At 41.7% G+C, this 13,322-nt stretch overlaps 1 protein-coding gene across 9 annotated transcripts in view; it reads right to left on the reverse strand.

Moving 5' to 3' along the window:
• Positions 1–834: 834 nt before the first annotated feature.
• LOC309357635 (protein CEPU-1) overlaps positions 835–13,322 on the reverse strand; it is an 816,321-nt gene continuing 803,833 nt past the window's right edge. The window contains exons 8-10 of one of the 9 annotated variants that reach the window (XM_081889975.1): positions 12,359–12,394; positions 7,747–7,776; positions 835–3,172 (exon numbers count right to left, since the gene is read on the reverse strand). In XM_081889975.1, coding sequence (XP_081746101.1) covers positions 3,072–3,172; positions 7,747–7,776; positions 12,359–12,394 — 167 coding nt within the window. In that variant the 3' untranslated portion in view covers positions 835–3,071. Of the gene's footprint in view, positions 3,173–7,746; positions 7,780–10,390; positions 10,456–12,358; positions 12,395–13,322 lie in introns of those variants that run through there. The other 8 variants (XM_081889974.1, XM_081889978.1, XM_081889977.1 and 5 more) reach the window with 8 other exon arrangements.

The raw sequence follows: 13,322 nt of genomic DNA on the forward strand, positions 1-13,322 counted from the left end.
AGTCTTGTGAAGGAGAATGTGATCTATCAGACTTGCAGGCCTCTTGTAAGATGGAAGACTTTGTGATCTTAAAATGCTTGCTCACTTTCTCCATCAGAACCCTGAACAAGAAAGAAAAAGGGAAAGGGTAAGAAAGAAGGCTTAGAACTGCCTCCCTCTGCATGTTATTCCTCAGAGGTTTTGGACTACAACTCCCATCTTCCTTGACTATTTGCTATGATGGCCAGGGATGATGGTAAATGTCATTTGGAACATCTGGAGGATAGTACAGGGTGAGTCTTTTAAAAGAGGCCCTGTGGAACATGTGCACTCTGTATCCATGGGGCCTCTTTTAAAGGACTCACCGTGTACTTGGTTAGGGAATGCTGGTCCAGAGTTTCTGATAACTAACTGATATGGGCATAGCCATTGCATGTACAACATCCATGTTGAGGCCAACGGTGAAGAGAAATCCAATATGAAAAGGTCTAGGTTAACCTTCTAGCTCAGGAAGCTGGAAGATCAGCCCAATGATAGATGAATGAGGAGTAAGGCTAGAGAAACAGAGGGCAAATATTCAAGGGAAGGGTGGTAGGCAGGAGCCAAGGGGCATGAGATTCCCACCATGCAGCCAGTGCAAGCAAGGAAATCATGAACAACAAGGGGAAGAGGGATTAAGGATCCACAGGAGTCAAAAAAGCAGGAAAACAACATTGAGCTTGCTAGTTCAATAAGATATGTCATGTCACCTGCAGCGTGATTCTCATTTTTGTGGGACCATTTCATGAGACACCAACACACACACACACACAAAAAAAAATATACTGTTGAATATTAAAGCAACACTAACCCAAGTTGATTATCATATCCATTTATGTTCAGCCCAGCTGGATTCAGAGATGTTTGGTTCCCCTCATTCCTGCCACATTGCATCAACATATCCTTTTCAATGCATTCTTTATCTACCATCAAGTTAACGGACACTGGGCAAAAAGACCCAACTAGGAACTCTTACTGAGACCTGCACACAGCAGGAGCAGCTAATTCACTTGTGGTCTCCTACCCCACCCCCCTGCTAAGCTGGCATTGCACCCTGCCCTTCAAGATCTGTCCTATATCAGAGTTTAAGTTCAACATTTTATTGATGATTTGTTTTGCTGCATTAGCTATATATGCACATCTCTTCCACAACCAGCTTAATAATGAGGTATCACAATCAGTCTGAAGAGGAACATGGAACATATTCTTTTTTCTTTTTAATGTAAAGTCAGATACAACCTCCAGTTTTGACCTCCAAACAAATCAAGGAGAAAGGAGGTCTCCATCTACTGAGCTATCCCCCAAAACCGTCTGTCATCAAGGTGCAACCTCCAGTTCTATCCATTGAAAAGGAAAAGAGAGAACAAAACTGACGTGAGTCAATTTCTCTAGTAGACACAGGGTATGTTCATATGTGTGTGTTGGAGGGTTCTTTTTAAAAAGATGTACTATTCACTGAAACGTCATTTATTTTTTATTTTTCTCTGTGTCCTTGTTGTGTTCCTATCCAAAGCTGTGTAGCACAGGGAAAATAAAGGTTGTGTGTTGGTTTTAATCACCACTGTTTTCCCCATTTATAGAAATCCAAATATGGAAAGAGACGCTGCAGAATTGTTATGTGTTTTTTTCCCATTCTTTCTTTTCTTTTTTCTTTTCTTTTTTTATATAAATGTCTTCAACATGTAAATAACCCACGGAAAGGCCGAAAAAGGAAAGAAAACGAAAAAGAAAGAAAAGAAAAAGAAAAAGCAGGAATTAATTACACAGTTAACAATAAAACTCTATCCTTGTGTCTGAAAAGACCAATACACAGCTAACTTCATATACAGCATGCAGTAATGTCGGCAGAAGGACCTGGCTGAGAAATAATGTGCTAGGATGCTAACAAAATAATAATTATTATTATAATATTTATATATATATGTATGTATATTTATATATACTATATATATATATATAGCTCATAAAAAGAATAAGCATATCCATCTAACTCAAGATACAGTGAGCATCAACCTTTGTACTTCCAAACAGTATGAAGACAGTGGAAAACCTTCTTGAGTTGAACACCAGAATAATGAATGAAAACTCGATAATGCTGGTGGAGGCATTACTTGCTTGTCCTCTTTCTCTCTCTTTCTCTTGCTTCTGCTGGACGGGTCAAATTGTATCCAGACCCATCTGATAAACAGCCAGACATTGACATTCCACCTCCTTGTAAGCCAGTTGAGAATCCCATTAGCCAATTTAATAAACTTACTTTTCTCTCTCCCCCACCCCATTTTTCCTCTCTTTTTTTTGTATTTTTGTGTTGCTGTTTTTTTTTATGAACTAACAGTTCTAGGCTCATATCAGAAAATATAATTAATAAAATTAATAATGACTCAGAATCCCTTATTATCCATGACATCCATGTAGTACAATGAATCAATGTCTTAACAATCATGTGATTTTGGGTCATCATCGTGTTTTCCCTTTTCCTTGAAGCTGCTCGTGGTGGCTGTTGCTTTATCAGAGTGGTTGTGGTCCTGTCATCGTTTCGTCATAGTTTGCAATCAAAGAAGCAAACTGACAGCACAGTCTGTGAAGAGGAGGGAAGGGGACCAGAGGTGTATGTGGGGTTGGGGGGGGGCTATTTTGTGCACTGGGTAACGACACCATAATCCTCCAGAGTTGGGCAGATTTCAGAGAAAAGAAAAAACTGAGTCAGCTGCCTTGCTAGTGTGGGGATGGGCAGATGGGGATCAATGGTCACTCAGCCAAATGCACTGGTTGGTCCCCAACAGCTGCATTCCTTGTCCATGGTGAGGGAGGGAGTGGATGAGAAAAATAAAACCCAAAAGAAAGAAAACAAAACACTCAGTTGTGTTGAAACATCAGCAGAACAATTTGGACTCTTCTTCTTTTTTCAGATTCCCTTTCTCTCTCCCCAATATTTCCTCATAATATACTCTTACTATTATGATTATTTTTTAAAAAATTGTAATATTCTTCTTCTCTTCATCTTCTTTATCTTCTTCTTCTCCGTCGTCATCTTATCGCCATGGTTGACAGGGTCAAAACTTGGGCAGCAGTTGCAACAGAAGGAAGGGGAGCAGCCAGATGCAGCCAGCTCTTCTTGATCCGCCACTGTTCCCATCATGCACTGCTCCAGGGCCTGTGGAAAGACAGGAGGCACCATGTCAGTGAATGGAATAATAAGCAATGGAATGAAGAAGCAAACAGGCCAGAGGCTGTTAACAGCTATGGAGAAACTATGGTTATTGCCACGGCTGGTTCCAAACTAACCCCTGTCTACCCTAGTCAAATTTATTTATTTATTATGTAGGAGCACAACAAGAAAACAAGGACAAAAGCTTGGTGGGGATGTGGGAGAGTGCCATCTGTCCACAGACTTTGGAACTCCCTTCCTAGAGAAGTGGGCTCCCTCCTTGTTGTCTTTTCATTCACAGGTGAAGACTGTTTTATTCTGACAGGTTTCTGGGAACTAATTGTCCTTTTTTTTTTAAGGAAAGGACTTTAATAGTGCTGTGCTGTTTTTATTTTCTGTATTTTAATAGATTTGGGGTTTTTATGTTGCTTTAATTTACATAGAGTTGTATTACTTTCTAACAATTATCTTTTAAATGTTTTTAGCTTTCTGTGTTTTACCTATTTCATTTTAATCTGTGTAAGCTGCCTTGAGTTCCAGTCTGGAGAAAAGGCAAGATGGTGATATCATCATCATCATCATCATCATCATCATCATCATCAACAGCAGCAAACAGGGAACCAAAGCAATGACATTTTCCAGAGACAGTCCCCTTACTTCATCAGTAACCATAGCTGATCAGCCAGTCTTCATAACACCCATGTCATAACACCTGAACCAAAGCTTATTAATTATAAGATTTCTTACCCGCCTTTCACCATAAGGTCCCAGAGAGGGTTACAACAAGTGGATATGCAATTATTTAAAGAACACACACACACACACACAAAATGAAATTTCCGTACCCAAAACCATTCCAGAGTGAACCAAACACCACAAATTCAGCAAAGGAGATGCATCCCCCAAAACGAAACTCTTTAGCTGTCAAAAGACAAAGGAAATAGGGGGATCTTCAGAGCTCAGCCACATCACTGCTTTTCCTAGAACAGAGGGGTCTGTGGTTTTCTGCCTGTCCTGTCTTTTCTAGGCACGGGGCTGAGCAGTTTTGCCTTTGCCCTGCTGCTTTCTCCCAGAAAACCTGTTATTTAGCACTGAATCAGAACAAACAGCAATCCATAGAAAACTCAATTGTCTTTCGTTCTGACTCAGCATGAAACTGTGGGTTTTCCTGGGGGAAAGTGGAAGGGCAAATGGAAATGTAGATGAGCCCTTGGTGAAAGCTGCACAGTGAAGGTGACTGACACACCTTGTTGGGGAGGGAGTTCCACAATTTAGAGGCTGCTCCATGGAAATCTCTCTACTGGCCTGCTATTCTCTGTGGTGGAGCTGCCAAGAGATTTCCCCTTAGCAGATCTTAACACACGAAGAAAGCGGAAGAGATGGGGATGGTCTTTTATATATTTGAGTCCTAAGTCATTTAGAGTTTCAACACTAATGCGAGTAATGCAGGCTGAGGTTCATTCCTGCTTGCTCTGAAGTCCCCATATTATTAGACCTGCCATAGCACAAGTAACATATTCCGTATACTATCAGTCCTTTACCTTTACTTTTCATTGTGAAAAATCAGAGTGCTCCAGCTTACAAATAAGCAGTTAGAAACCCTTAAGGAACATATGAAGGAAGCTGGCTTATACTGAGCCAGGCAATCGATCCATTTGGCTCAGTATCATTGAGACATTGACTGGCAGCAGATGTCCAAGATTTCAGGTGGGAGGTCACCCAGCCCTATCTGGAGAAGCCATATATCAAACATGGGACCTTTTGCATGCATAGCATGCGCTGAAGCATCACTGAGGTACAACCCGCCAAGGAATAAGATCAAATTTTCATGGCACAGTGAACCCTTGGAGCATCATACACTGGAAAACGAATGGCTAAACCACACAAAAATAATACCATGGGTGGAGAGACCCAGGATGAAAAGAAAGTCTGCCAGTTCTGTTGAGTCAAATGCTTCTTCCCTTGTCAGTCTCGCAAAGATTACTTCAATCTCTTATCTACTATGAGACATTTTAAATCCCGTTACAACATGCTATGTAAGGTGAAACTGAACGCTCAGAGGTCCGGAGCATCTTGATGTGTGCTTCCGAACATGTGATTCATATGTTTGAATTCATTTGTATTCATTCAAAGAACCGTCTGCTCCCACATAATCCTGTTTGTCTGCTGAGCATCTCCAGGGAGGCCCTGTTTTAAATCCCATCACTGTCTGATGTGTCTCTGGTGACAGCACTTGGTATATCTGGCCCCTTCCTTGTTAACCTTTCAATCTCTGGTGAAGACCACCTTATTTAAATGTACCCCAATGTGCCTTTTGTACTGGTCAGATGTCCGCCACACATGGTGTGGCTTTTACATGACTGTCTCCTGTTTCCGTTTCTTCATTGCTCTGCTTTTTGGCAAATGACCTTTAAGTAGCCACCGCAGAGCAGCAGATTTCAAAGGGAGACTGTGCCATGAAACCTGCTGACTATATCAAGACTTTTGGATTGAAGCAAGACAAAGGATTTAGAGCACATTGTACGCAATAATTGGCTTACCCATGCCAGGATGCCTGTGTCTTCAAAAATGGTTTTATGAGCTGCCACTGTTAAACACTAAATTATCACTTTCTGTTTTTTCCTGCATTTGAGTTCCCTTTGTCCTTTTTTTATAACAACATCCTCCCAACCATGTATATATGTACTTTCAGATCAGGGTAACACTTCATGCATCTGATGAAGGAGACCACAGTCCACAAATGCTTATGCCCCAAGATGCCCCAAGACTCTTTGTTGCTTTTTTCACCTGCCCCGTTTCTTGGTATAGCATAGTTTTCCTAGCATAAATCCCAACTTTGTAAATTACTATTAAATCTGTACTGATGATTAAACACCTCCACCACAAATGTTTTCTATCTCCATTAAATCAACTGGCGTTATCACACTGGAGCTGGACCAGAAGCCCTAGAAAGCCTCAGCTACCAGTTTCTTGAAAGCGAAGTTGGATCCTTTGAAATTTCATAACAAGCATTCAAGGGAGCCAAGCACAGAGCTGCATGGAAGGAGATAATGGAGCTCTTGCTGCCAAAACAGCCATCAATGACGGCAGAGTCAACAAAGGAGCCGAAGTGGCCCAGCCTGGCCTTGGCAATGGCTTCTCTCCAACATTAATTCCTTAGCGCTCATTAAGGAGGCATGTGATGTTCCAAAGTGGCCAACAAACAGGCCCAGTGGTATCCTAGGGAAAAAGCTATTAAGCATCAATTATCCGCCGAGAGCATCTGAGAACAAAGAAACAAATCATCTGAGAATGATTGGCCTGGAATACCCTGCTGAGTTTTCCATCCAGGTGCCAACTTTGGAGTGTTAAGGCACGCAGAGGGATGTTATTGGTGGCTTCTCCACACTGATGAGGATCCCTTTCCCCAGGGACTTCCAAATTTCAAGGGAGAACGTCTGCAGGCAAAGTTTCAAGGCTGGCTTATAGCAGCCAGGTCTAAGCTGGTGTATAAATCAAAAGTAGACAATGTTCAGGGTGTTTTGGACTACAGTTCCCATCAGCCCTAGCCAACACGGCTAATTGTCAGGAATGATGGAGTTGTAGTCCAGCAATATCTGGAGCACACCACATTGTCTATACCTGGTGTAAATGCTTGTTGAAAAAAAGTTCCATCCTGAGGGACACTCTGAGCGGGGGAGATATAGATGTCATTTGGTCAGAAACATAAAGATATTCTATTAATTTCTTCTACCTCTCAAAAGTGCACACCCTACTTCAGAGAACAGCTGAAATACCTCCATACCTTTGGCTTTGTGAACTACATCTAAGACAATAAAACTGCAGTGGACATTTTGATCAGGATTTAGCACATGTGGAAATAACATTATTTGACTGCTCTTCAAACTCATTACTGTACATTTTGTAAGGCCAGCACCTGACTGTATAAATGACTCTTCTCTTCTAGACAGTATTGCATAAAATGATGTGAGAAGATAAGGGCATTTAGGTGCTGTAGCTGTTCAGGCCCACTCACACATGCAGCAAACCATGTTTTGATACCACTGTCAATGTGTGATGAAAATGTATGTATAAACCAGGCCTGAGATTCTGAATAAAGGTAGACTGGAAAACCATTGTAATGCTTCTCAGGTCACAAATATATAGAATGTGTTTTGGGGGTTTGGGAGAAAAAGGGATTAGGAGAAGTGGCAAAGCAAGGATAGCGGGTCACACAGCAATGGAAGCAAAAGCTGTGTAAAGAAGATCTTTAAATTAGGCTGAAAGAAATGAGGACTAGCAGCATTATTCTGCAGTAAGGATGACTGGCGACAGGTCAAGTCTTGCTACAAAGCAGATTGTTTGAAAGCAGGTGGCGGAAAGCCTTCAGGTATTCAGCAAAAAGAGGCAGAGGGTTGGACATGAAAGCTGACAAAAGATTCAACACGGCCAATGATGGGCCGTTCGATCCATTGATGTTAGCTTAGCCACAGGGGAAGGGAGAAGAAACAGAGAAAGACGGAGAGGGGTGGCTGAGGTTCAAGGCCAAAGGTTGGGGGAGCAGCAGCAGGTTTGTGGGTTGCTGTTGTTGTTTTACTGACCTTTCCAGGGTGTCTGAAGTGCGGTTGTCTCTTCTACAAAATTAAAGAAGAAGTTATCAATAAAGCAAACAAAAGGCCCTCGAGGTGTTCCACCCTGCTTTGAGACACCTTCAACCTTCTGGTTTGCACTGCTGTGATTTCTTGCAAACTTCTGCTAAGGCTGTCTCTTTTTTTTATCTCTAAGCTGGTTTTATGCTTTTCCAGTCACAGACAGTTTACAGAGGGTTAAAAGATGCCAAATAAGACGCTCCAGGCATTGCAATTTTCATCATGTTGCTCATAACCGAGGCTCATAATCACCGTCTCTAGAAGATTTCTGACCTTTTAAAACTCATTGTCATCTTTGATCTTGGTGCAACTGCAAATCGTTTGTAAAGGATTCGTAAAATAGCTACACTTTTCCTCATGAAATAAAGTTACCAATATGCTACTGCTGCCTATGAAGAAAGAAAGAAAGAAAGAAAGAAAGAAAGAAAGAAAGAAAGAAAGAAAGAAAGAAAGAAAGAAAGAAATAAATAGCTGGGAGTAGAGGTCAAACACAGTTCCTTGGCTTGTGTACCTGGGATGCTATGCAAATCTGTGTTTGCTATGCACAAACCTTTGGTTGGATACAAATGTGACAAATACAGGGCAGAATGGAAAGCAATGCCTATTTACATCCCCACACCTGATTAACCTGTGTGTCATTTGTTCTTGAATACAGTACTTTGAACAGCTGTATATTAAAATACAGTGCCTATAGTATAAATTATCTTACAGAAACATGCCTTTCACATGGAGTGTTTGCTTTAACATCTGTATATTTTGATATTTGCATCAAATATATTTTTTAACCAAAAGAATTTGTACCCACTGCCTTGTGGGACATCTTTAGGTGAAGAAAAGGCTAAGGAGTGGCATCCCTAAGATTTTGTTCATTTCACATTGGAATGTGCATCCACCTAATTCATACTTCCTAAAACAGGAAGCAAACCAAAATGCAGCTATCCGTCAAAATCTGCACTTCTCTATTTTTATTTTTTAGCAATGCAGTTCTCCAACAACAACAACAAAATGTGTAAAAGAATGCATATATTCCAAGACAGTTTAGTTGAGAATGCACTGATTCCTGAACATTAACAAACAAAATGTGTTATATTGGGGTAATTGCTTGCAAAAATATGTATATTAGGCAAAATTGAATGCAAAAGATAAGCAAAATGTTAGGCAAAATGTGCACTGAAATGCTGATGTTTTGAAAGGGCTTTTTAAAAAATGCAACGTGGAGATGTTGTGAACTGTGCTTAATATTGGGAGGTGTGGGAGAGGAACACAGAGGAACCAAACCTTGCATATTAGTATCCAGTGACACCAACAGTCATACTCTAAAGGATGGAAAAGTACAAAGTATGAGATCTGGACAAATAGATGGGTGCTGAAGAGATGAATCTGAGAAGCTGGTTTGCTGTAAAGAAAACTGATCACACTTCCACTTTTATATTGCTTTGTGCTGATGTCACTTAGGAGAAGTAAGCAATCATGGTGGGGTGTAGGAAGCAACAAGATGCTTTGCAGGGACCATTAGCAATGGAAGAAATGCATCTGCTGCATTATACTTTCAGCTTGCTTCCATGGGACAAAATATTTTCTGACACATTGAGATGACAGAAGACCCAGCTCTGTATGCTCAGCTCTAACATCCACTGGCCTCCTCAATCTGGCAACTGAAGAAGCAACTCATGCCACAGACAACAATAAGATGGTCTAGGAACTTGCAAAGCCATAGAGCTTAAAAGTTTTCCTCATGGGTAGAATCTGGGTAGCTGCTATATAAGTTTTGCAGCATGAGGTTTCTTTCTTTTTCTTTAAAAAGGAAAGTAGGTTTATCTTGTGGCTTTTGGCTGAAGAGAGAAACCTAAATCAATATGTAGAATATGACACAAGTACAGACACATTCTCTGCGCACTCCTGGCTAAGGATGTTCTCACTCCAAATCCAGGTTATAGAAGAATTTAGATCAGTTGTAAGGAGTAATGACTCATGGTACCCATGTTATGGGTTGACAGTGCACATTCTGTATTATGAATTGTACACTACTGTTCAGTCTGTGTGCAACACACACACAAGCAGAGCTAAATAGGTGGTGCAGAAACACCTGATCTGGGGGTGCCTAAGGAAACATAGGATGAGTTGTCCTGTTCAGTGTCACATGAACCACAAGAAAGAGAAGAATGTAAAAGTTAAAATGGGGGGGAGGCGGGGGGCAAGGTTAAAATATTGTTCACTTAAACAAGGAAATCAATCCTTTGACTCATAGCTTTTTCTACTTGAAAAGATGAGATATTGTCATCCAAGTGCCCATGAACGTACATACTCCACATGATCCAAATGATCCAGCTCATGTATCAAGGCCAAGGTGGTCTTTCAGGTAACCTAACCCTAGATCATTTATATCGCATTAATATAGCTGGGTCATTTTCCAATTAGTTACAAAACCTCTTATGCCTACAGCTTCCAACCATTTCTGCTTTGGATCCTCCAAGTGAATCTCATAATGCTCCAAAAAATTAACTCCCATCTATCTTCTTAAAAACCATGCATAAGCACACAAACAAAAATGTACACACACCCCTTGCAAAGACCACCCTGTGCCCTGTTGCCCCACCCCGTAACACTCCTTTCATAGGAAAAATGCAAAATTGGCTAGAGCTGGTATATAAGCTTGTGGTACTTACATGGCAGAATGTAGGGAGGCATGAGGAGAAGACACACACAAGGAAGCCATGCAGGAAGAAGAAAAGAAAGAAAGAGAAAAAAGGGGGAAATAGGGGGGAAAGAAAGAAAGAACAGATGAGTTAATAAATAAGTTTTGCTTCTCGGAATGTGGCAGCTACAAACCAGTGTTGATTCCGCAAGGTGGGAGGAAATGCAGATCGATAGAGACAAACCACATTCAAGTCCTAGTATCAGTGATGAAATCTAATGGAGGTCCGTGGACCAGGGACCAAAGTTAGCTCCATTCCTGGGATCATATCTCTCCAAATGAAGATGAGGAGGTAGGTTGGGGGGCTGGCCAAGTTTGCTAGGATTCTTCCCTCGCCTGCATTCTGTTAGCTGGGTTTTTTTCCATCAGACCTATTTAAACACCTGGATTTTGGGCATGCTTTCACCTCACAATCATTCCCCTTCATCTGCCAGATGGTGCAACTTGGGGCCACTTTCTGCCAGTTCCACATCTCCTTCTGCTGAAATTCATCCCCCCCGCCACCATGCCATCAATTAATTAACGCTGCCGTTTCCTTGTTACATGTTATGCAGTGATTCCAAATGTACTGCCTTGTTTTGTTTTCGCTGCAAGAGTATCAATAAGGCAGAGGCTGATCATTTTGTCAGCTCAGTTGGCAGGCAGTGGCAAAAAGGACATGCTTTAAACACTACAGAATTATATAGAGATGAATTCCATGGCGGGGGAGCAGATCCCTGGCACCACCCATATAACTAGACCCACTTACTACAATTCCCATTAGTTCCAGTCAGCATGGCTAATAGTCAGGGGTGATGGCAGTAGTAGTTTAGCGACATCTGGAGGACAAAACAAGTTGGCAAACCATGACCTAGTGCAACACACTGAGTCCCAGATGTTGCTGAACTACAGCTCTCATCAGCCCCAGTCAGCATGCACAACGATGTTAAGAGCTGGAGTCCAACAACATCTGGAAGGGTACCCTGCCATAGATTCTCTGTGAGGGACGTGCAATGCTCTGTTTGTTGGAGGGCTGGGAATTGTATTCTCTACCTGATTCTCCACCAGCAAACTTAAGGGTGATCCAAAATTCTCCAACCATTTCAGGAGGCTCTTAAAAAAATAAATACCTTCAGAACATTTCTCATAAAATTCTTGTTTTTAAGGATGTTTGGCACCGCTCTAGTATAAGCCCTGAACTCAGAGACTTGTGATGGCAATATTGAAGAGGTTATGTGCATTCTAGGTTTAAACTGATTTTAGGAAAGCTTGTGATCTGCAGTTTGTGAGTCATTTCTTCAGATTATTATTCTCACGATTCTTTGGGTAGGAAAACTTGATGGTCAAAGTGGTTAGGGGGTGGGGACAGGGATGGGGATGCTGTAGCCCTCCATATGTTGAGTGGGCTACAACTCAAACCATCCTTGGCTCTCCAGATATTGAATGGGATGGAACTTCCATCACCCCTAACTCTCCATACATTGTTGGGTTAGAACTCCCACCATCCATAATGCTTGTCAGGATTGATGAGAGTTGTAGTTCAGCAAAAACTGGTGAGCCACAGGTTCCCCATCCCTGGTATAAAGGCAATATGAATGTTGCATGCAGATACACTTTTAGTTACTTGAGTCTAATCTGTGAGGGAGGAGAAGGAGATATGGAACTGGTTACTGGAGCTCTGAACCACTGAGTCAACAGATCAAACATGACATGATGGAGACAAGGAGACCAATCAGAGCCTGCAGTCTCTTGGGTGCTCATCAGGAAGTGGTACAGTCCTCCATGCAAATCGGACAAGGGAAACAGGCAATGTATAACGAAGGGTGGCGGCAGGTGGGGAGGTTGCAAATAAGGGAGCGGAAGGTGACATACAGCAAGAACAATACTGACCTTGGAACAAGGTTGAGCTTGTGGGCTCACTTATTTCTAAACCAGGTGAGGAAACAATGGAAGAGAAAAATGAAGATAAAATAAAAATAAATATATTGTTTCATAATTACCACTCCATGACCACAGCGCCGTGTAAATAAGAAATGGGATGGAGAAGGTGTGGGTGGCAGTGGGAGGGCTGTGAAGTAAATGGGCAAAACAGAGAACAGCAGACACTTTCTGAAAGTGAATGAAAGGAAGCATGAAGAAAAGGAGATGGAAAGGATGACATACTTTTTAATGCCAGCCTTGCAAAAGAGCCCATTTGGTCACCGGAGAGGCCGGGGATCACAGCCTGTTCCTAGGCCTACACATCACTTTGTGCAATACCTTGATTTCTTGATATTATCATCCCATATTATTGCCTGTTTCGAAGACTGCTACAGAAGAGGAGTATGTCCAGCCCATAAGACAGCTAACAATTTATCTTCAATGGTCAGGGAAGGGAATGTTTAACCCCAGTTGTTGCTTTCCCTTTCTCACATCACCTTAGCTGTATTTGTCAGCCAACTTCATGTTTCCTGTGTCAAAGGGGAAAGTGCTAGGGCAAGGGTAGGAGAGTTTCAGGGAAGAAGTGATGGTTAGTTGATACCATGTCCACAAATTCTCTCCTGCAAATCACAGCCTCTTCTCACTGCTTTACAGTTTTGGGTGGTCACTGACTGCCTTTTGTGGAGGGGAAGTTCTACTATAAAACCAAAAGGCAGATATGAAAAGCCTTAAATAAAATTAAACACCAAGGAATAATTGGGCTTCCCAGTTGCCTAGTTCACACCTCACAGCTTTCAGCTCTCTGCCTGAGGGCCCCCTTTAATATAACAAACACAATAGGCAAACCCTGTAAAATCTCAGAGGAGACTTTTCAATGGCCAAAGAAGTCAAATGGATGAGAGATATTCTCCTCAAACCACCGTACCTCTTCTTG

Source organism: Podarcis melisellensis, assembly GCF_964234715.1.
Source record: "Podarcis melisellensis genome assembly, chromosome: 15".
NCBI classification, from domain to species: domain Eukaryota; kingdom Metazoa; phylum Chordata; class Lepidosauria; order Squamata; family Lacertidae; genus Podarcis; species Podarcis melisellensis.